The sequence below is a fragment of the Diadema antillarum genome, unplaced genomic scaffold (genome assembly GCF_040938485.1).
Source record: "Diadema antillarum isolate AM-2024a unplaced genomic scaffold, OU_Dant_1.0 seq00000368_RagTag, whole genome shotgun sequence".
In the NCBI taxonomy this organism is placed as follows: Eukaryota; Metazoa; Echinodermata; class Echinoidea; order Diadematoida; family Diadematidae; genus Diadema; species Diadema antillarum.
Genome location: NW_027271369.1, coordinates 559537 through 581696, shown reverse-complemented (window position 1 = coordinate 581696; position 22160 = coordinate 559537). Strand labels below are relative to the sequence as shown.

The 22160-nt window shown below is 38.3% G+C and overlaps 1 protein-coding gene across 1 annotated transcript in view; it reads right to left on the bottom strand.

Annotated features, from left to right (window-relative positions):
• Window positions 1–22160, bottom strand: part of LOC139731345 (ATP-binding cassette sub-family A member 2-like) — a 76397-nt gene that overhangs the window by 46045 nt on the left and 8192 nt on the right. The window contains exons 5-8 of the mRNA XM_071642237.1: window positions 13822–13979; window positions 11946–12067; window positions 5958–6212; window positions 1363–1458 (exon numbers count right to left, since the gene is read on the bottom strand). Coding sequence (XP_071498338.1) covers window positions 1363–1458; window positions 5958–6212; window positions 11946–12067; window positions 13822–13979 — 631 coding nt within the window. The remainder of the gene's footprint in view (window positions 1–1362; window positions 1459–5957; window positions 6213–11945; window positions 12068–13821; window positions 13980–22160) is intronic.

Sequence of the window (22160 nt, the reverse complement as noted above, 5' to 3'; positions counted from 1 at the left end):
AACAACTGACAGACTGACATCAGTTTCAGACTGACTGTAAGGTATGACTAGGCAATTCAATGGTATTAAGTGAGAAGGTCTAGTGAAAGTCATAAGATGTACAACATATACAATCCAGCACAGATCAGCATTTGTGCATCTGTTTGTGATCAATAACTTGAAAGTGAAAGTTATTCCCCATATTTCTGCTGAAGTTTTGTTTGTGGCATGACAATGGCAACCTTTCCATGCACTATACACATCCAGATACCATGTACAGTGTATGGTAGGCTCTCACTCTTGATGACATATCATTCATGCCTTGTTCACATCAACTCTACATTGTACAGTCATACATTTCACACTCCAGTTCTTTCTCAATCAGATAAAATCTCACTGAAAATAAACTCTAGTCACTGTCTTCTAGAGCAAAAGTGAATCCATAGTGAAGTCAAGCAGCAGTGTCTGTATGAAAGATAATTCTAGTGACTGATAACATCCTTTCTGGCTTAACAACACAGTGGAAGGAAGTAGAGTGCAAGTGTCAGAGGTAACATAAACATTCATTGTCGTACTATCCATTCCACTCCCAAATCATAAACATCTCTTACTTGGAAGCTGAAGAGAGTTACGGTTACATCCTACATACCATGGTATTTTGTCTTTTATCATTCTTTCTTTTTTATGGAATAATGCAGCATTGTGGGCATGTACTACATACAGTAGGACCTCGATTATCAGGCCATCGATTATCCGGACTCTCTGTTATCTGGACGTCTACTGGCTGACAATTCTTTTAATGTTTTCAAGCACTTTCAGTGCCAATCTCACTAAAACAACACATGTTCAACCATTACCGTGCGAATACATGGCGGGACAATTTCCAATCCTCGCAGCGAACTGTAACTTTTAAGTCAGTTCCTGAGACGATGTCACTGACTGGTGCCACGCTTGTCACTGGCACTAAGTGCACAGCAGTGGTTACAGTATAATGCAGCAGCAGTATTAATTAGATTAGTCGCAATATTGATCCCATTGTCAGTCAATGTCAATCAAACAAACAATATATGAAGGGATATTTTATGTATATTTCATTTCCATTCGGTATCAATTTTTTAAGTGTGAAACATGACAATGCGATGTAGCTAATCATAATATTAGTGAATTAGTATTCAATACCATGTGCACACCCCTAGCATGACATGCCAGAAGCATATCTTTCTTATCTGGCCAAATCGATTATCCGGACACCTGCCGGTCGCAATGTGGCCGGATAATCGAGGTCCTACTGTATTTAAAAATGTTTCACTGAAAAAAAAAAAAAAACAACTGAAGTTTAGACATTGGTATTGGAATAATGAATCAGGCAACTTGTTATCTCACCGTTGAGTTTTGTGAGTTGTCGGAGGCATAGAGAAGAGTTCCCTCCCCATCGCTGCACGTCAAGTCTTGAAGTTCATCTGGGCTTAACAGTTTGTCCTGTTATTGTACAGGAAATAGAGGAAAACAATGTCAGGAACCAATTCACCCTCTCAGGTACTAAACTTTCTACATCACTGCATTTGTTTTCAGCATGAATTTACATGAACAAAACAACAGCAACACCAAGGTATAAGTTAAATTTATAATTTGAGTGAACATTTCAATGAAGAGCTCCATATCAGTACAGGGCTCACACCTGTAAATAAAATGGAATGTCCCAGACCCCTTCACAAATTCGTACCAAAGATACCAAAATAAATGAAGAAAAAATTAATTAAAAATCAGTGATGCAGTTTGGCAAAAAACTGAATAGCTGTAGATATTGAGTATGAATTCCTCTACAAACTGCATTTTGGTTGGAAGATGAAAGCTTTTCTGATGGAATTTGAGGGGACTATATTTCATTGGCTGCATGTACAGAAAATAGGTGATTTCTTGAGTGAAAAGAAGTCGTAGTCTAGCTTTGCGGACCCTTGGACAGAGTTTGAGCCGAAGAACCTGCCTTGGAATTTTGATGGATGAAAGGTTATATCTCACTTATTCAGGTTAGTGAATATGAAACACCTCATTTCTCCCAGCTATTTTACAGAATTTTTTGAAATTTGAATTTTAACACACGTCTCTACGGGGAATTATTTACCCGTGTGAGCCCTACATTGCATGAGACTCTTCCTCAAGTATATGAGTGGAAAACAAATGTTTTTCAACATGCTGAATTTGCTGAAAGAAATAAATGAATTGAAGGAATACTACCTTTTTTAAATGCCTTTGAAGTTTACATAAAAAAATAACAGATCAAAATAACTTCTTTAAATATTTTTTACTGTGTATCTTTAATCTTCGTAATATTTCATATTTCTGATTGTTATTTATACAGGTAGGTAGGCAGGTCCCCTTGGAAGAACAATTGGTACACTGAAAGGGCTACAATACTTTACAGAAGATCGAATAAATAAGTATAACATAATCACATAGGTACTTCCACCTCTAAGAATTTCAAAAGGTACCAATATGTAAAACTTACATGAATTGATTTTTATGTGAGATAATGTCATTATGTCAAGTATGTCCTGAGAAGTATAACCTTTTTTTTTTGGGGGGGGGTACATGTAGGGGCCTACTTGTACAAACAACAAATAACAATTGGATGACGAGTGGTTAAAAGACATGTTATTTCCAAGATAAAACATATATTTTGTTAATCTCTTAGAATCATTTTTGTCCAAAAACTCCTCTTAATTAGCAATCCCATTACCAAAGTGTCCATGTCCATCTCATTAAATTACAACTTGTAAGGTTACATTCAGCAGAAACTTTAGCCAAGAGTTGTGTCCCTATTTTTGAGGGGTAGAGAGGGAGTAGGTGGGATCATCTTTCAAATGTTACAGTTTTACAGTACATACACATTTTTACACTCCTCTATCACTGGTATTATACATGTATGTATGCAGCCTGCAGGAAATATACATATATCACTACCATAAATGTACAGCAAATACAGTTGAGAAGATAGACAGCCAAACAGACAAATAGTTGAAGCAAATAGATGCAGTCATCATAATAATAGTATACTCTCTGAATACCAGGATAATTGGATGCAATGTAACCCAGGGATGACAACCAGGTTGTAAACAGCATTGGAGTATTCTAAGGGCTGAAAAGACATATTATAGGTGGAAAAACAGTATTTTTACCCTTCCAGTCTGATCTCACATTGCTATGTTGTGTAACAGCAGTCCATCGAAGATACCCCTATCCAAATATATACCCCAATCATAATAGCTACATAAGACTAAGACCGCAGAATGAAACTCCCTTCACCAGTACAGGTTGGACTTGCTGAATTATGGCTTATGACATAATTCACATACAGAGAGTCCATCTATGATAAATCAAAATCTAAGATCCCTCAAAATATACATTTTGTATATATGATGGGCTGCATACAGAGCTACAATTGTAGTCAATAATTACAATTTGATGCTTTATCCTCCCTAACCACTGGAATGGTTCTTGCAGACCAAAAAGCTTGGAGGAAACACATCAGGGGGAAATGATCGATTAATGCTGGGCACTAATTCATTCTCACACAAACTGTACAGTGCTACTCATTCACACATATGAGACCTTTATGCAATAGAGCTGATTAATGTTGTGCAATTATGAAAGAAATATAATCATTTTTGTTAGGTCATTCGGGCAATGTGGGGAATAATCCAATCTTTGAAGCAATGGGCTAGGTGTCCACTAGTGCAAATGACCTGGCAAATGATTATATTTCTTTCATAATTGCACAACATTAATCAGCTTTATTGCATAAAGGTCTCATACATGTGAATGAGTAGCACTGTACAGTTTGTGTGAGAATACACTAGCAGGCACTTAGCCCATTGCTTCAAAGATAGGATTACTCCCCCCAGAGTCAATGCATAACAGACCCCATTCTCACATTAAACATGATACAATATATTGTCGCTGGGAAGAGGAGACCTCGTTCTACAAAAGGTCAAATGTTCAGCAGAGGAAAAAAAAAACAATGACAGTCAAAGCACTACATCAAATGGGATAGCCTTTCCTTTGACATGGGTGGTGGTTTCATTTTGGGGGTAGGTTAAATGTAGCTAGGATTTGGACAGGACATCACTTCAACTGATCATCTCAACATTAATCGAAAAAAGTCATTATCACCAAAATTTGAGATATAAGGTCTTGTCAGCCCAGCGAAAATAGTCTATTTCAATATATACAATACAATCTATTTCAATATATACAATCTATTTGTGTATAGTATATGATCTTTTGATTTTTCAGATGTTCCAAATGTCATTCCTATGACATCCAATTTCTCCATTACTCAGAAATCCCTAAATCTGTCACACTGACCAGCAATATTGCTGTAACGGTGGGAAGAATCATGTGCTTGCAACATAGCGCCATGCGCTTCATGTTTTATACCAATTAATATGCAGGACTTCTAACTCGAACATATCAATGTCTACGCCATTTGTGAGCAGGAAGTTAAAAACAAAATACAAAATACTGATTGTAAAATCCACTATTAAGTGGTACTCAGACTTACTACAAATTTCTGAGGTCATGCCATTGAAATTTTGAGCGGTGGCATACAATTTTAGAAAGCATGATAAGGCAAAGAATAACGTTACTACAGCATGATGCAACTTCCTGTGATAACATCATACAACACATGTATATATAGAGTGTGCTTGGCATATATAGAAGTCTGTATATAAATATGTGATGCTAGCTTCACATGGCAAAATTTTACTTAGCCTTACAACTTCCTCACACTTCACTTTGGACTTGTAGATTTATTTCTCTAATGAATGGATAAAAACTCTTTTGGAAGGTCAACTGAATATCTCAGAAATATCAATCACTCATTTGCTGGTTTGTTTCGTAAGTTGTTGCATTCTGCAACCAAAGAGGGAAGTATCTTAAATCATCACAATTATGATAATGCCAAGGATTATTTATTTCAGGCAAGTTTCTAGACAATTCATGCTCTTCCCAGACAAACAGAGTTCATGAACTAACAGCACATCCTGTCTACAGTCTGTTTGGAACGTGAGGAATGTCGGTGTAGAGCACCATATTATTCCAAAATTCCATCCCCCCCCCCCACTTCCCCAGCAGTAATGCTTTTATCTGGCACAGTTTTGTGCACATGGACAGATATTAATTGTCAGTATACGGTATTCTCTTTGACAATAATAAGGTCTTTATTACTGTTCATCATATAAAACCTCGAGCAAATCGATTGTCAGGCACAGTTGACTAGGGAGTCACCACCATCCCATTTGTATGTGGCAATGACATTGTAAGTGCAAAATTTTTGTTCAAAAAGTGCATTGACCTTGACCCTGATGTTTGTGATTTTTATCTTTTAAAGGCATTATTTCCCATATGTAGATGAACGAAAAACTCAGCTTTTGTGCTTGAAAATAGTTCTAAAATGTGAGTTAGGGATAGAAACAATCAATGTAAAATGGTAATCAGTATAATCCATGCTTAAGTATTACTAAATATACAAAATGTGAACAATATTTACACTGTATAATAAAATTGTCTCTACAACAAACCGTCTACAGTTATGGTTCATTGAGAAAAATAGTAATATCTCCTTACATTTTCGGCTTTACTGCAAAATTTTTATATGGTACATTGTTGGATGTTTTGTGATACAACTGACCTACAAATGTGCATCAAACATTTTTTTTTAAATCACTGCCCCCAATGGTAAACAATACCTTTAACAAGATAAAGTGACTTTAAAGTCTGATCTTTCATAATTAATTTCCAAGGCTCAGAGGGAGCTCTGTGATTGGCGAGTATGTTTCTATGGCTCCTTGGAATCTCATTGTGCTCTTTACACTCCAGTATATTTGTCAAGATGTACGTACACGTAATATACGTGCAATATCCCACACTACAGATGTTGTACGAAGATTACGAAGACAAGTTGGTTTGGGCTTTACCTCAAAGTATTGGGCAAGCTGCTGAGATGCGGACACATTGTTGCCCGTCGTGTCGGACACTCCTGGACTCTGGCTGAGTACATCCACTAAGCCATCCATGCTGTATAGGTCCCCAGCACTCACTGTCCTGTACAGGGCTCCTTTCTTCACGTGGCCAAAACGGCGGTTTAGGAAATCGCTGAAATCTGTGGCATTGTCCACTCTGTAGGGATTACTGCTATTACGGGGCTCAGTTCCATACAAGGATTTGAACAGCTGGAAATAAGCATATATTTGAGAAAAGTGTATACAGTTGTATATACATGATGTGTGGGGACAGTAATCATTAGGCATGATGTCACATATTGGGACAACAAAACCTCTTCCTATCTCAAAATGTCAAATGTACAGTCCACACTGAAAAAACATGGCAGCCAAAGCACTATATAACAAGGAAAAGTAGAATTTACGCAGTGCGTAATATATGTCCCCGCCGGAAGTAGCATTTTGTAGCAAAATGTACAATACAGGTCACAAATCAAGGTCAAAGGTCAAAGAAATCAAAGGTCAAAATTCTGGTGTAGAAGTTTTGAAGCCCTCACCTGCTGCCATCACATAAAGCAAACGGAATCGAAATCGGGATAGAAATGGCGAAGGAGTAGCATTTTGTAGCCATTGTACAATATAGGTGAAAAATCAAGGTCAAAGGTCAAAGAAGTCAAAGGTCAAAATTCTGTGTAGAAGTTTTGAAGCCCTCACCTAGTGCCATCACATAAAGCAAACGGAATCGAAATCGGGTTAGAAATGGCGAAGGAGTAGCATTTTGTAGCCAATGTACAATATAGGTCAAAAATCAAGGTCAAAGGTCAAAGGAGTCAAAGGTCAAAATTCTGTGTAGAAGTTTTGAAGCCCTCACCTAGTGCCATCACATAAAGCAAACAGAATCGAAATCGGGCTAGAAATGGCGAAGGAGTAGCATTTTGTAGCAAAATGTACAATACAGGTCAAAAAATCAAGGTCAAAGGTGAAAGAAGTCGAAGGTCAAAATTCTGTGTATAAGTTTTGAAGCCCTCACCTAGTGCCATCACATAAAGCAAACGGAATCGAAATCGGGTTAGAAATGGCGAAGGAGTAGCATTTTGTAGCAAAATGTACAATATAGGTCAAAGGTCAAGGTCAAAGGTCACAACTGAAATTCTGTACACAAGTTTCAAAGCTCCCACATAGTGCTATCATATAAAGCAAACAGAATCAAAATTGGCTCATAAATGACAGAGAAGTAGCAAATTGAAGATTTTGATCACACACGGACGCACACACGGACACACGGACGGACACACGGATGGACACACGGACGGACACACGGACACACACACGTACGGAGCCCGTTTCATAGTCCCCTGCTCGAACTCGTTCGGCGGGGACAACAAGTGGTATTTTTTTATGTAAGACAGATAGGATTTGGGCAGGACATCACTGAATTGATTGTTAAACAATTAATCCCCAAAATATTTTCAACAAAGATGCATATTATGTACAAGGTCTTGTTACCCCGAACACAATATATTACAAGAGACAAGAGACCCGCGGGTCTAGCGCTCACCTGAGTATCGCAAGTTCACCTTTCACGCAGTCACTAATCTAAATTGTTCACAGCTCCACCAAAATTTGACGAGGCATTCTCAAGTGGAAGATGAAAATGTACAATAAGGGCCCAATTTTTTTCAAGATTCCTTAATTTGGGGGAATTGGGGCCCCCTGGGGCCCTCTGGGTGGGGCATGGTGCCCAGTTTGATAAATTGAGATCCTGACCACCTAGGGATGCTACCTGCCAAGTTTGACAAAAATCCATCATGAGGTTTTCAGGAAGAAGATGAAAATGTACAATTCAGGCCTCCATTTGGACCCTTCCAACCACCCCCCCCCCCCCCCCACCCCCAAGAGGGGCACCCCTGGATCTCCTATGAACAAACTTGAAACTACAGTCATTAATGTACTCACTCATAGTATTATCTCAGCTCTATAACTTCTGATTCTAGAGAAGATTTTTAAAGATTCCTTCATTTGGGGGGTTTGGGCCCCCTGGGGGCCCCCTGGGTGGGGCATGGTGCCCATTTTAACAAATTGAGATCCTAACCCCCTAGGGATGCTACCTGCCAAGTTTGGTGAAAATGGGTCATGGGGTTCTCAAGAAGAAGATAAAAATGTACAATTTAGGCCCCATTAGGACCCCTCCTCACCCCCCCCCCCCCCCCCTTGGGTCCCAAGGGGGGCACCCCTGATTCTGCCATGAACAAACTTGAAACTACAGTCATCAATGTGCTAACTCATAGTATTAACCTAGCTCTATCACTTCTGGTTCTAGAGAAGAAGATTTTTGCGGATTCCTTAATTTTGGGGGGTTTGGGCCCCCTGGGGCCCCCTGGGTGGGTCATGGTGCCCATTTTAACAAATGGAGTTCCTAACCCCCTAGGGATGCTACCTGCCAAGTTTGGTGAAAATGGGTCATGGAGTTCTCAAGAAGAAGGTGAAAATGTACAATTTAGGCCCCATTAGAACCCTTCCCCACCCCCCCCCCTCCCCTGGGTCCCAAGGGGGGCACCCCTGATTCTGCCATGAACAAACTTGAAACTACAGTCATCAATGTACTAACTCATAGTATTAACTTAGCTCTATCACTTCTGGTTCTAGAGAAGAAGATTTTTACAGATTCCTTAATTTTGGGGGGTTTGGGCCCCCCTGGGGGCCCCCTGGGTGGGGCATGGTGCCCATTTTAACAAATTGAGTTCCTAACCCCCTAGGGATGCTACCTGCCAAGTTTGATGAAAATCGGTCTTGGGGTTTTCAAGAAGAAGATGAAAATGTAAAAAGTTTACGCACGACGCACGACGGACGACGCACGACGGACGACGGACGACGGACGACGGACGACGGACGACGCACGACGCACGACGCACGACGCACGACGGACGCCGGACGAAGGGAGATCGCAATAGCTCACTTGAGCCTTTGGCTCAGGTGAGCTAATAAAGGCACAGAGGCAATAGACAAGACAAAAGAAAAAAATACTCTGTTGAATTAAATACTTCCTCGCAGTACCTTCTTAAATGATAATGTATTTCAGTTCTGTTCCTGAAAAACACATAATGTACAGGAAAAAGCATTCTGACATTATGGGCACAACAAAAATATCACACTGTAAAGCAGAAATTTTGCATGATTAATTTTCTGCGCTCTGCTGGGTAAAATTAATTTTGCATGATTTTAATTTCACAAATGGTCACAACTATTGGGCAAGCTCTTCACACAACTCACTACTGCCATGGCAGTGAAAATGGGTTTGTAGGACATATTACTGTACAAGGTATTAACTGGTCTGCATTACAACAGGAAATTCACTCACACTACAGGACTAGCACACATGAAGAAAACTACAAATAACATAACAGTTTACCCCCACAATAATTATGTGCACTGAGATCAAAGATATAAAATATTATTATCCATACAGAGGATTTTTAGAGCCCAAATACAAGTGTTATTTTGTCGATGCACCTCATAACCTCAGACCCACTTAGAAAGTTTGTTGAACTAGACCAATATTTTTTTGCCGAGGCGACCAATATTTAAAATATTGGAGGGCAAGAGGGGATTCCCCAAAGTTTTTTATAAACTGCACTGTGATTGGTTGAGATATATGCGAGATGACCCGAAATATGAAGTAAAAACGTCTGTAATTGGTTAATCACGAATTAACTAGAATATCGTTTCTTCTAAAATTCTGTGTTTATACAAACAAATTTCATATATCAATTAGCTGAAATTGTTTTTTACACAATTTTTCAAAATATCACTTTCATAACAGGAAGTTAAATTTAGGTTTGATGAAAACAAGTTGCATTTTTTTGTGCATGCAGGCGCAAGGCGACGATTGATCTGCAGCTCTGCATGCTCAGCGCTAAACTAGATAGCCCGCGCCGCCGCTGCGCTTGCATAATGCATGCGCGATATGCATATTACAGTTACTGTACATGTACGTATGTGTGTACAAGTACGTTATATACAGCACAGTAGGACTAGTTGTGGTAGTAGTAGCCTAATTCGATCTTTCACGATCTACGGTAGATGTGACGTGAATTGTTTCTCAGATCTCGGATACAAATACATCTAATTTGGTCTAAATTAGCTAGATCTCGGTCTAACAGTAACATGACGGCTACCTTGGATACAAAGATCACTGTTTTATCAGAGACTGAAGTGGATTAACTTGCACTGAAGAGTGTACATGTACCATACCCCATGTCAGGATCACTACACAGTAGGAACAGCACTCAGAGTCGGAGACAGAAAGGGTAGGCCAAAGTGAAAACATTCTTTGCTAAAATCCTCTGTAGGATAATAATGATGATATTGAATGTCCTATTTTCGATTGATACAAGGAAATATTGGACTCGCTAAGCAAAATATTGGACTCGTCTTCGACTCGTCCAATATTTGTGCATAGCTCGTCCAATATTTCCTTGTATTAATCTCAAGGCCATCCAATATTATATAAATATTACACACAAGCATTTATAACAAGCACAAAAATATGGGTGCCTTTCTTTTTGTATTCATTTCACGTTGCACAAAATGTGTACAAAAATTTCCACTTTCACACTATATGAGAGAAACATGTTGTAATATACACATAATCATGATCAATAGTGAGGTGTGATCATTGCAAGAAAAAAAGACAGAGTAGGAAGGGTAAATATAAGGTTCAGTATAAAATCTAGAAAAAACAAAAACACTAGCATTGGTACACTCAGGTGTACAGTATCCCCATGAAAAATGACATCTCAGCAAAGGTCATTCTTGTGAAGATGCTGACTAGCATGCATGCAGCAAAGGAACAGGGAGAGGAGAGAGAATGAAGGTATGATATATACAATGTATCTCCTTCACACCAGTTAGTTTGTTGTCATTTTCAAAAGGCTGTTTAATTTGATATTTTAAACATTTTGTTTGTCTGCCTCCTTCAAGTGTTTTGACCTGTGGTCATCACTGTTTGTATTCATTCATATTTATGTAGATGGATTCAAAGAGAAAAATTGTTACGTGGAAGGTTACAAAGATTTCACATTAAAAGCACTAATAACAACCCTTTTCCCTCACTAGACATACATGAAGGAACCAGCCCTGATGGGATTTAAAGGGATAAATCCAGCCACAAACTTTGTTCTTCAGGAGGTACATGTAGTACTACACACCTGTGGTACATGGCATGTCTCAGTCATAAATGAATTCCCTAACAATGAATGAAATCATGTAACACTACAGTAGCAGAACCTTAAAAAAACAACAACAAAAAACACCTTCTTTGCTGACAGTGGTGTCATGATGTTAAAGTGAAGAAAAAAACATCGATCAAGCATACTATGTACATGTTAAAACTAGAAATGTCGCTGTGGCGACTGGTATGCCTCCGCCATAGTGCATGATTCTCCTAATAGATCTATAGGACAATGTCTTGACAATGTGTGATGACACTGTCACATAATCAACAAAATATTTAAATGACAGGTAGGTCACAAATGTGTTGCATGTTCACTTTCCTTGAACTACATGTACATTGAATGGGATGAATGGCTACATTGTCAAGGAGTGCAGGTATTTGGGGATTTGTGGATTTTTACTTGTTTTCTGTAAAACAGGGAAGGCGAATGCAACATCCATATTTCCTGAGTATGCTTAGAATAAGCCCCAGACAAACTGCAGCTCATTCAATATTAAGCACACATCAGTTAATACCAAAGGTTTGTTTATTCATGTGCAAAGAACAACAATGCTGCACAGACATACTATGGTTTGATTATCTTCAGAATGCACAGAATGCAGAGCCACATGAGAGGAGATTTTTCCCATTAATGCTAATGAGGGGGAGTGGGGTGGCAATAGAAACTCAGTAAACCAAACATGATTATAAGTGCTTCGGCTGAATGAGTCATGACCAACAAATACACGTACCTGTCTGGTGCTGATGTTGTGATGAACGATGTGGTGTGCATCGCCCCGACTGAGGCTGAGGTTCTGCACCAGGAACCGCTCAAATCCGTCATCATCATTGAGCACAGCAGACAATGGGAAATCTGTAGGGAAGAATGGAGGACAGACATACTATACAGACGATACACACAGACAGATCGATGTTATGATGACAAGATTAAATGATAACATCTCTCCTTTTTCAAATTGATGGGAAAGGATAGGTGGCTGTAGACTACAGTTGTCTACCATATTATGAGTGTTTTTCATCGGTCTTCTAACATTCTGCTGAATTCACTTTTACATTTCAATCCAATAAAGTAATTCTATTGAAACTGCTTATGTACATGCTGCTCATGAGAAGCAGGGTTTAGGTACAATAGCAAGAGTTATTGCTGGTAATCAACATCAAGGTATTGACTCACAAAAACCCCATTGTTTTACATGTTGCATATACAGTAGTTTAGGACAAAAATATGTAAAAAGATTTTAGCAACTATACCCCCACTCTTCAGAATTTTTCTGTAAAATCATTACAATGCTGGAATAATATGATGTATTAAAGGACAAGTTCACCTTCATAAACATAAGGATTGAGAGAATGTAGCAATATTAGTAGAACACATCATTGAAAGTTTGAGGAAGATCAGACAATCCATTCAAAAGTTATGAATTTTTGAAGTTTTTGTGCAGTAACCGCTGGATGAGAAGACTACTGCAGTGTATGAATAACTAAGATGTCACATGCGTACAACAATATAAGGAAAATATAAAGAGAATTTCACAAAATTCCATCTTTTGAAAAAAGTACACATTCCCCTGACTCGTTACCGATAAATGTTATGGGTAATATTATTCCCCCTGCCTCTAGAAAGAGGCAAGTCAATTGCTCTTTTATTATGCGAAAAAAGTGAAAATATGTTGAATTTTCTTTTATATTTTCTTTATACTGTTGTACGCATATGACTCACAAGCTGTAGTAGTCTCCTCATCCAGCGGTTCCAACACAAAAATTTAAAAAATTCATAACTTTTGCATCGATTGTCCAATTTTCCTCAAACTTTCACTGATGTGTTCTACTAATATTGTTGCATTTTCTCAATCCTTATGTTTATGAAGGTGAACTTGTCCTTTAAGGACACATTTCCCTCTACACTTTTAATCTATAAGTCTCTAATTTTGAAGAGATTTGTGCATGAGGCAATAGGAGACTTCATCACCTCATTAACATTAACATACCCTACATTAGATATGTACACATGTAGTTGTGATTGAAATTATTGTTTTGTGAAATAAAGAAACATATGGTTTTGACTGAGATGGGGATTCAGATTTTAACTGAGATTTTTGTGAGATAATGAAAAACCACTCATATGAAGTACATTGTACCTACGTGCATGCAAATTCAAGAGGAATTAAAAGTTTATTTGATGACCATCGGTTTAGAAAGTTAAAACCCAAAAAACAAAGCAAAACAAAGTGGTCCTTTTAAAATAAAAGGTGGGACCCACCTTTTCTAAGGACCACTTTACAAGTTCATATAAGTGGTTTCTAACTGTCTCACATACAATGTAAAGTTCAAGCTGAATCCCCATCTCAATCAGAACTATACCATCCCTTTAAGCTTTCTGCAAAATCAAGGAGACTACAAGTAAGCATTCTCTGTCTTAACTAAAAATTCAAGCACATTCTGGCAATAAAACTTTATAATTGATGCTATTTTGGGAAACATTTTTAAGAATCAAACATGTCCATTATTAGAGCTAAAACTTGGCCAGTCCTCTCCACATGCTACAAATGTCACCTCAACATCTTTCAATCATAATTTAAAATTCAGGAGACACCCCCATGTCTTCACCTGGGGCAGAGGCAAACTTGTATTCCACAGAGTTTGGGTCAGCGAGGATGTCTTGAAAGACATCAGGTAGGAGAGAGAGGTCCTTATGGGAGAAGCGCTGGGTGAACAAGGTATTCCTCGTCAACAGCCGGTTTAGCTGCTCCAAAAACATTGATGCCCTGCAGGGACACAGAGATCAAGAGGTTGCAGGTAATGGAAGGGCACTGTATACACACTGTAAACTCTGCACGTACATGTACACTGTATGTCACATCATTATTGAGCTGACATATGATCATAAATACGCCCACTAGTGCAACTGGAAAGGAGGGTGTGCTTTTAATATGAGACAGTTTAACATGTTAAGCATTGAAATCAGATCTAATGCCTGCGTGATGAATAGAGAACTTTTCTTTGAACACCTGACAATTTTTTTTTTCTAGTTAGAAAAGAAGTAGGGGTCCTACAGAGTTTGTACAAGAAATCTTAGTGAATACAGTGTAGGATAACAATATGATCACATCTCAACAAATGTTATACAAGCAGCTTCCACTCAATTTTCACCTGTGTCTGTACTAGACCAATCAAACCCAGATTTTGATGTCAACCATCCACATTGAAATAATAAATTTAAAAAAACAACAACATTGATTTGAATTCATTCATAGGGCAGTTCAGTACATGTATATGCTGACTATTGCTAGTCACCTGGGACACACCACACAGAGTGAGCCCATCACTGAACATGTTTTGTGATGTGTACATATAAGTGTTGTGACTGACCATATCCCCAGGCTTACATCCTGCCTCCTGTAACAAAGTGAATCCAGATTTCTGGTGTGCTTGTGGTGTAATGTGCTCACTCACTTAATGTCTTTTCCATGGGGCAAAAATGATTCATGTCTTTTTCAAATTTTTCAAATTCTGAAACACAATTTCTTTCCCTGACCTGGTTACTGGAGATGATCTGCTGAAATCCAGCAGGGAGGTGAGCTCCCTGAATCCAGCAACTACAGTATGTACATGCTATACATTTATGTACATCATTTACAGTACAAATGTATCTTGGATGATAAATGATGACACAGCAAATTTCAACATAATGATGTTCTCATGCCTGTGAGACAGCATATTATGGGATTCACAAAATTGGAAAAATCAGGACTCAGATTTTGTTAGCCAACTGCAAAGCTACCCCATGCCTTTATATCCTCCCATCTTGATTATTAACACTTGATTCTTTGTGGTCTTTCTCATTGATTACATTTACTTCCACTGTACAGAATTCAAAATACTGCTTCAAGACTATATGTGTATAACTCTCTCAGGAAAATCAGAGCAAACAGACACCATTTCTCCAATCTTGCATTCACTTTAGTGCTCCCTAGACACTGATTTGATCATAAAGTTTTCCTTATTTACATTACAGTACATGCCTGGTTAAATACAAAATTCTCTACAGTCAAGCTCTTTAACATACAGAAGTATCATGTAGACCTTTAAATGTACATTTGTAATGTCTTTACATTCTTCTAGCGCTTTGAAATTTCTTTGTTCAACATACTGTATACACACTGCAGTTAACTCCTCTTCCCCTGATTCAAGTTGAGCTGCAAAGGCACCCTTGTGCACACTAAAATGTTTATAATGTCTTTCTTTTTTCATCTATTTTTACACTATAATCATAAAACAAAGGTAAAATTGCTGCTGTCTACCTCCAACAGAGTAGCAATACAGTGTTTGTAACACACTACAAACTTAAGATTAAATCATTAGCCACTATTCCTAGATCTACTTGGCATGTGCTATGGATGACTCACAAGTACAAGCTGTACTATATTTGACATCATAAGAAATGTACCATACACGGCAATGTATACAATGCCCTCCTCTTGATATGCTTATTCTTACCATACTGTCAAACAATATTCAGTGTGTCCTCATAAAGAAATGACAGACCACATTATTGTAACCATTTGTTCTGGTGTGAAAAGAAATAAACACACTTAATTTGACATTCACTATATAATCAGCAATCTACAAGTATGAGATTACAGAAAGAGTTCATGCATCCTCTGTTGCCTAAAATGTGTGAGAATGGCACAGGCTTGTCAGTCCATTCTACAATAAGGAAGCAGGGCAAAAGGTGTAAACAAAGACTGAAATTGTGTGCTTCCTCTGGAAGTGATTCATTTTACCTAATAATCAATATGTGGTGAGATAGGCCCAGGAGAAGCACTCAGTGCAGGGGGATCAATGTAGCTCTGTGCTAACATGTTACTTACAACAGACGGATCAATTCACAAAGAACCCTTCCTCAACTATCTATTATCAAATTACATTCCATCAATGCATTAGCATGTCAAATTAATTTGGTATTCAGGCATATCATAGGGTGTGCATGCATGAAGGGGGAGGGGAGGGAAAAGGGTGCTGTGTCTTATGCATTTGAAAAAAGCATTGGAAGCCTTCTGACTTCAGAATCCAATCCCGCCATCTTAGTCACCTCATGTCAATATACACTGTATGAACATGATAGGATAAAACATTCTAGCAGTAGAAAGTCATAAAAGGGAATGAAATGGACCCAGAATGTAGCTGCTGCAAAGACCAAAGCTTTTACTATATTCTGCCATGCTCCACACATCTGAACAAAACTAGTTTGTAGAGTGAGTATCTCGAATATGGTTCAAATAATGTCTATCTCAGTTTGTCTCTTGATTCTGCCATTGTTCTCGGCTGGTTCTGCCAACCATAAGTGGATCCTTCAAAGACTATGTTTGTTTGCAAGCTAGCCACATAAACTTGCATACATGTATGTAAATAAATGCAACATCATGTACAAGTACTGTACAGTATGTAGTAGTCGATCAAATGCTACATGTTATATATTTAAGTGTAAGATTATAGATCTTGATCTTTGTAAGATGAAAATGATCACTCTGGGCAGTCCAACATGCACATAACATACAAGTTTTAAAAGTTAAAGGACAAGTTCACCTTCATAAACATAAGGATTGAGAGAATGTAGCAATATTAGTAGAATACATCATTGAAAGTTTGAGGAAAATCGGACAATCCGTTCGAAAGTTATGAATTTTTGAAGTTTTTGTGCAGTAACCGCTGGATGAGAAGACTACTGCAATGTGTGAATAACTTAGATGTCACATGCGTACAACAATATAAGGAAAATATAAAGAGAATTTCACAAAATTTCATCTTATGAAAAAAGTTCACATTCCCCCTACTCGTTACCGACAAATGTTATGGGTAATATTATTCCCCCTGCCTCTAGAAAGAGCCAAGTCAAGTGCTCTTTTATTATGTGAAAAAAGTGAAAATATGTTGAATTTTCTTTATATTTTCATTATACTGTTGTACGCATATGACTCACAAGCTGTAATAGTCTCCTCATCCAGCGGTTCCAACACAAAAATTTTAAAAATTCATAACTTTTGCATCGATTGTCCAATTTTCCTCAAACTTTCACAGATGCGTTCTACTAACATTGTTGCATTCTCTCAATCCTTATGTTTATGAAGGTGAACTTGTCCTTTAATGACAGCAAATTATGAATCATGACTACTGAACATACATTGTACATGTACAAAAGAAAGCTCATGCAATATGTACCCATGATTTACTTTGATTGACAGTTTAAGCAGGAAATTGTTGATCTTTGTAATAAAGAAGGCGGCAATTACATTGTATCGTGCCATTCAACAGTGCCATCTTAAATCCTGGGTGTGTGTCCCATAAAGAACTACAAGCATATGCAGTGAACAACCAATCAGTGATAAGCAATGTGTGAACATGCTTTTGGAAAGCTATTTCCCCTCCCATTGATGGTACTTAAATATCACCGGTGATAAGGTTTACAGAGACTCCAACTCTCCCGTTTTCGACGGGAGATCTCCCGCCGAAAACCCATTTTTGCAAAATCTTCCGTTCTCCCTCTTGAGATTTAATTTCTCCCACCCTGGCTCAGTGTCTCCCGCTGAAAAGGATTTCTTATGGTACTTATCAATTGCTATTGTGTGTTGAAAAAACAAGGAAAAGTAGAAATTACGCGGCGCGTAATTCTGTATGTCCCCGCCGGAAGTAGCATTTAATAGCAAAATGTACAATATAGGTAAAAAGATCAAGGTCAAAGGTCAAAGAAGTCAAAGCTCAAAATTCTATGTAGAAGTTTTGAAACCCTCACCTAGTGCCATCACATAAAGCAAACGGAATCGAAATCGGGTTAGAAATAGCGAAGGAGTAGCATTTTGTAGGCAATGTACAATACAGGTCAAAAATCAAGGTCAAAGGTCAAAATTCTGTGTAGAAGTTTTGAAGCCCTCACCTAGTGCCATCATATGAGCAAACGGAATCAAAATCGGGTTAGAAATGGCGGAGTAGCATTTTGAAGCAAAATGTACAATATAGGTCAAAGGTCAAGGTCAAAGGTCACAACTGACATTCTGTGTAGAAGTTTCAAAGCTCCCATGTAGTGCTATCATATAAAGCAAACAGAATCAAAATCGGGTTAGAAATGGCGAAGGAGTAGCATTTTGAACATTTTGATCACACACGAACGCACAGACGGACGGACGGACGGACAGACGGACAGACACACAGACACACACACGTATGGAGCCCGTTTCATAGTCCCCTGCTCGAACTCGTTCGGCAGGGACAATAAGCCTTAGATAGCACCAGAGAGCATCTAGAACCCTAGGAACTTCGTGCTTCGCACACATCAACTTAGAGTCTCCCGTTTGCTAGGGGTTTCAGGCGGGAGAATCTCCAGATCAGAAGGTGCTTTGGGTTGGAGTATCTGGGTTTAGCGTGTGAATATAAAAATTTACACGTACAAGCACCAACAGTGTGTGCATTAGACAAATGTTCCTTGTCAGTATGAAAGTCATTCATCACGATATCCCATCAGTGGTTCTCAGTTCATTTATAAACAGAATTCTTCATTAGCTGCAAAGACCAAAATATAATCTGACATAATAATAAACTTCATTCGTCTGGATGGATGCAGAATATCTCCAAATATATTCAGTTACTCTACTTTAAATATATGGTTTTCATTTTGTGTTAATCATCTTTGGTTTGCAGTTTAATATGCACACATACACTGTATATGATATCATTGTACAATGTACATCACTGTAAAAAATGTAAAGTTCAGGGAAAAATGTAAAGTTCAGGGGGAAAAAATAAAGGAGGACCTTCCAAACTACAGCCGACTCCCATCAATAATGAAGTCCTCGGACCGGCAGATTCCTTTCATTACACTGAAATTTTCTTATACCTAAACAAAGCTAAAGATGACAATTTTGAAACCTGAATTTCCACTTGTATCACACAAAATTTTTGTCATAATCATGTTCTAGTGTAAACGGGAGAACACTGTACAATGCTAGCATGAAGCACATCATGTACATGTATCTCTAGATGTAAAACACTATGAGTCTTTATATTTGAATGACATAACATACATGTACCAAGGGTATATGAATACATATAATACGTATATACGCTGTACCGTAAAACGGGGTGAGTAGGGACGGCGAGGTGAATAGGGACAAAACCGAGAAAGTTTTTTGAATGTGCATGTTTCATATTTGCTTGAACTTTTTTTCTTATTTTTATCACAGGATGGAAGGACCATCCAACAGTGTCCAGAAAGTGGTCCTCCTGATGTGAAAATTTTTTTAAAGGGTACAGGAGGTCCAAATAAAAATTTTTCAAAAAATCACAAAAAAAATCAGGGCGGTCAAAACTTTCCTGCTCCTGTAGCCATTGATTAATGAAATTCGCTGAAAATGTTCATGAATCTAGCCTATTAGGTCCTACAACACACCTTTAAATATGAAATGATTATTCCAACAGGAATTTGTGACAGCAGGTTTTTTCTTCTCTCGGGCAAAAAATCAGTTAGACTGGGGTGAATAGGGACACCATGGTGTCGTTTGATTGGCCCTTTAAATTTTCTGTATGATTAACTATTATAATGTAATAAATTGCTCTGAAATGTTTGCTATGTCCAGCCATTTCCAAAAGTGAGAATTTTTATTCTAAATCTCTCAACAAGAGAGCAATAAGATCTTTGGATATGTGGCTTCACTTTTGTATACATAGATGAGAGTGAACTTTGCTGTCTTAAAGCCCAAACAAAGTTCTGGTACGCCTGCAAAAGTTGTCAAATTTCGCTCCCAAATGTGAACGTATGCTTAGGAAATGTGCAGGATAACGATGTTATTACAAGATATTCGATGGATAACGACGAAAATGCGAAATATTAACCAAAAAGGTTCAGTCTCAGAACTTACCCGAACGGGGTCAGGCTAAACTCGGACTCGGGGATAACTTGGCTTCGCTTTGACGGCGGGATGAGTTATAATGGTTGTCCCTCTGATTGTACAGTGTTGTCCTATGGGAGCGGCCTGTATAAACTAGCGCTTCGTGTTCTGGCTACTCGCAGTAATGGTCCGAGTTGTTACAACGCGCGCATCAAAAACCTCCTTTGCGCGCATGCAAAATTAGTGTGCGCCGAAAGGCGCTTGATAAACAACAACAAAAACTCCAAAGACCGCGCGTCTCAGCAACTGAGGACCGCGCGCTGTCATTTTTGTTTTGTTTTGTACAGGATTACGTTAGCACGCACTTTCCTGTCCATTCAGTTAGGCCTCATTTGGTATTATGCAGTGGCCAGTAGAATGTGGCGATCACTTTATACTGCGTGTGAATTGTCTGAAGTAGGGTCGAATTTTTCCCGAGACCGAGTTAGTCTGGAGCCTTCTGGAATAAAAGTCGGTTTTCCTACTATTATTATTTTTCTCAAAATACTCCAAAACGACTCATCATTCCGGCAAACCGCGTCAGCCAGGTAAGTTTCTTAGTGGACTCTTTCGGTATATTGCAAGCAAAAATGAAATGGTGCTAGACGGGTTCTCGAGCACTTACCGAAACTTAGTTTTCACTTTAACCCTAACTTGAGGAGGAAGGGTCTGGGAACCCCGCCCCCCCCCCCCCCCCCCCCCCACCCTCTTGGGAATTTTTTTCACTGTCTAAAACAGGCTAGGACTTTTCCACTTGTATTTAATGACCCTTTTCTCTGTCTTCTGCATGTTTTAATGCCAATAACACATCTGCTTGGGTCAGACCCATACTATAGGTGCCAGCTTATAATTGCTGTAAGAACTCCCACAATATCCCCGACATCGTAAGAGTCAAGTTACACTGAATTTAGAGTGTATAAATAAGATTGTACATCATGATTTGCCACTTGAAGAAGAAGTGGGTTAATATTTGAGTGCAATTCAATGGATTAGTAAAGTTTTCACCTACTTTTCAATCTTAACCTTTGACCTAATGGGTCACATTTTTATATCAGCTCATTTTGTTGGGCTGTTGCAATTTTTGTTAAAGATTGATTTACCGATGGAATAGATTGCTCTTAAATGTCCTTAAACTCTGTAGTTGTTCCCTTAATCCAATTCATTGGATGGATTGAAAAAAAATGCCTCCAAACAGCTTTTTTTGGATCAAAAATAGTGTTGTCCCTGTTGACCCCAAATTTGGGGTCAATAGGGACAGTGTCATTTTATCAAAAAACATACTTTTCCTACAAATATCTTTTTTTTTTCCACAATACCAAATTAAAGGTATTTTACAAGGTGTAGGTGGACATAAAATCCCCACATAATATTGAGTCTCTGGGCTGCATGAAAAAAAATACAATCATAAAAACTTTAAATTTGTCCCTATTCACCCCGTTTTACGGTACTTAGACGTTCAAGCTTAAGTGAACTGAACATGCAGATTTAAGTCATCATATCGTAAATTCATAAATGTCACAGAAGAACCCACAGTGATGCACACATTATGTATACACACAAGCCCAAGCTGTAAGTGTAAACACATTATACGACATGTACATGTATGTTCGACGTAGCAAATCATCACCTCCTACAGTGTAGACTGGAAATCTTGTGACCTATGTTTGCCATGGCCCACCAATGTAACTTTACAGTATCATTAAACATACAACTGTACATGTAAAGCACAATGTACAATTCATTGTACAGTACATCACATTGTAAGCCACCTACAGTATCATGGTGCATAAAAAAAGGACAATCACACTTAGATACTCCTTATCATTCATATCAAAGCAGAAAAAATACAGTGAGTGCTACGACATCATGTTCCCAGTATCAAACATGCACCTGCATGCTTCAACATGTCCTTCACTAGTCATAATTTGATAGTGTGTGCTAGATTATGGTTGTACGAGGAAAAAATAAAAACCCAGAGCAATCAGGCTATCAAATTGTTTCTCCTAGGGGCCAAGGTTTTCATAACCT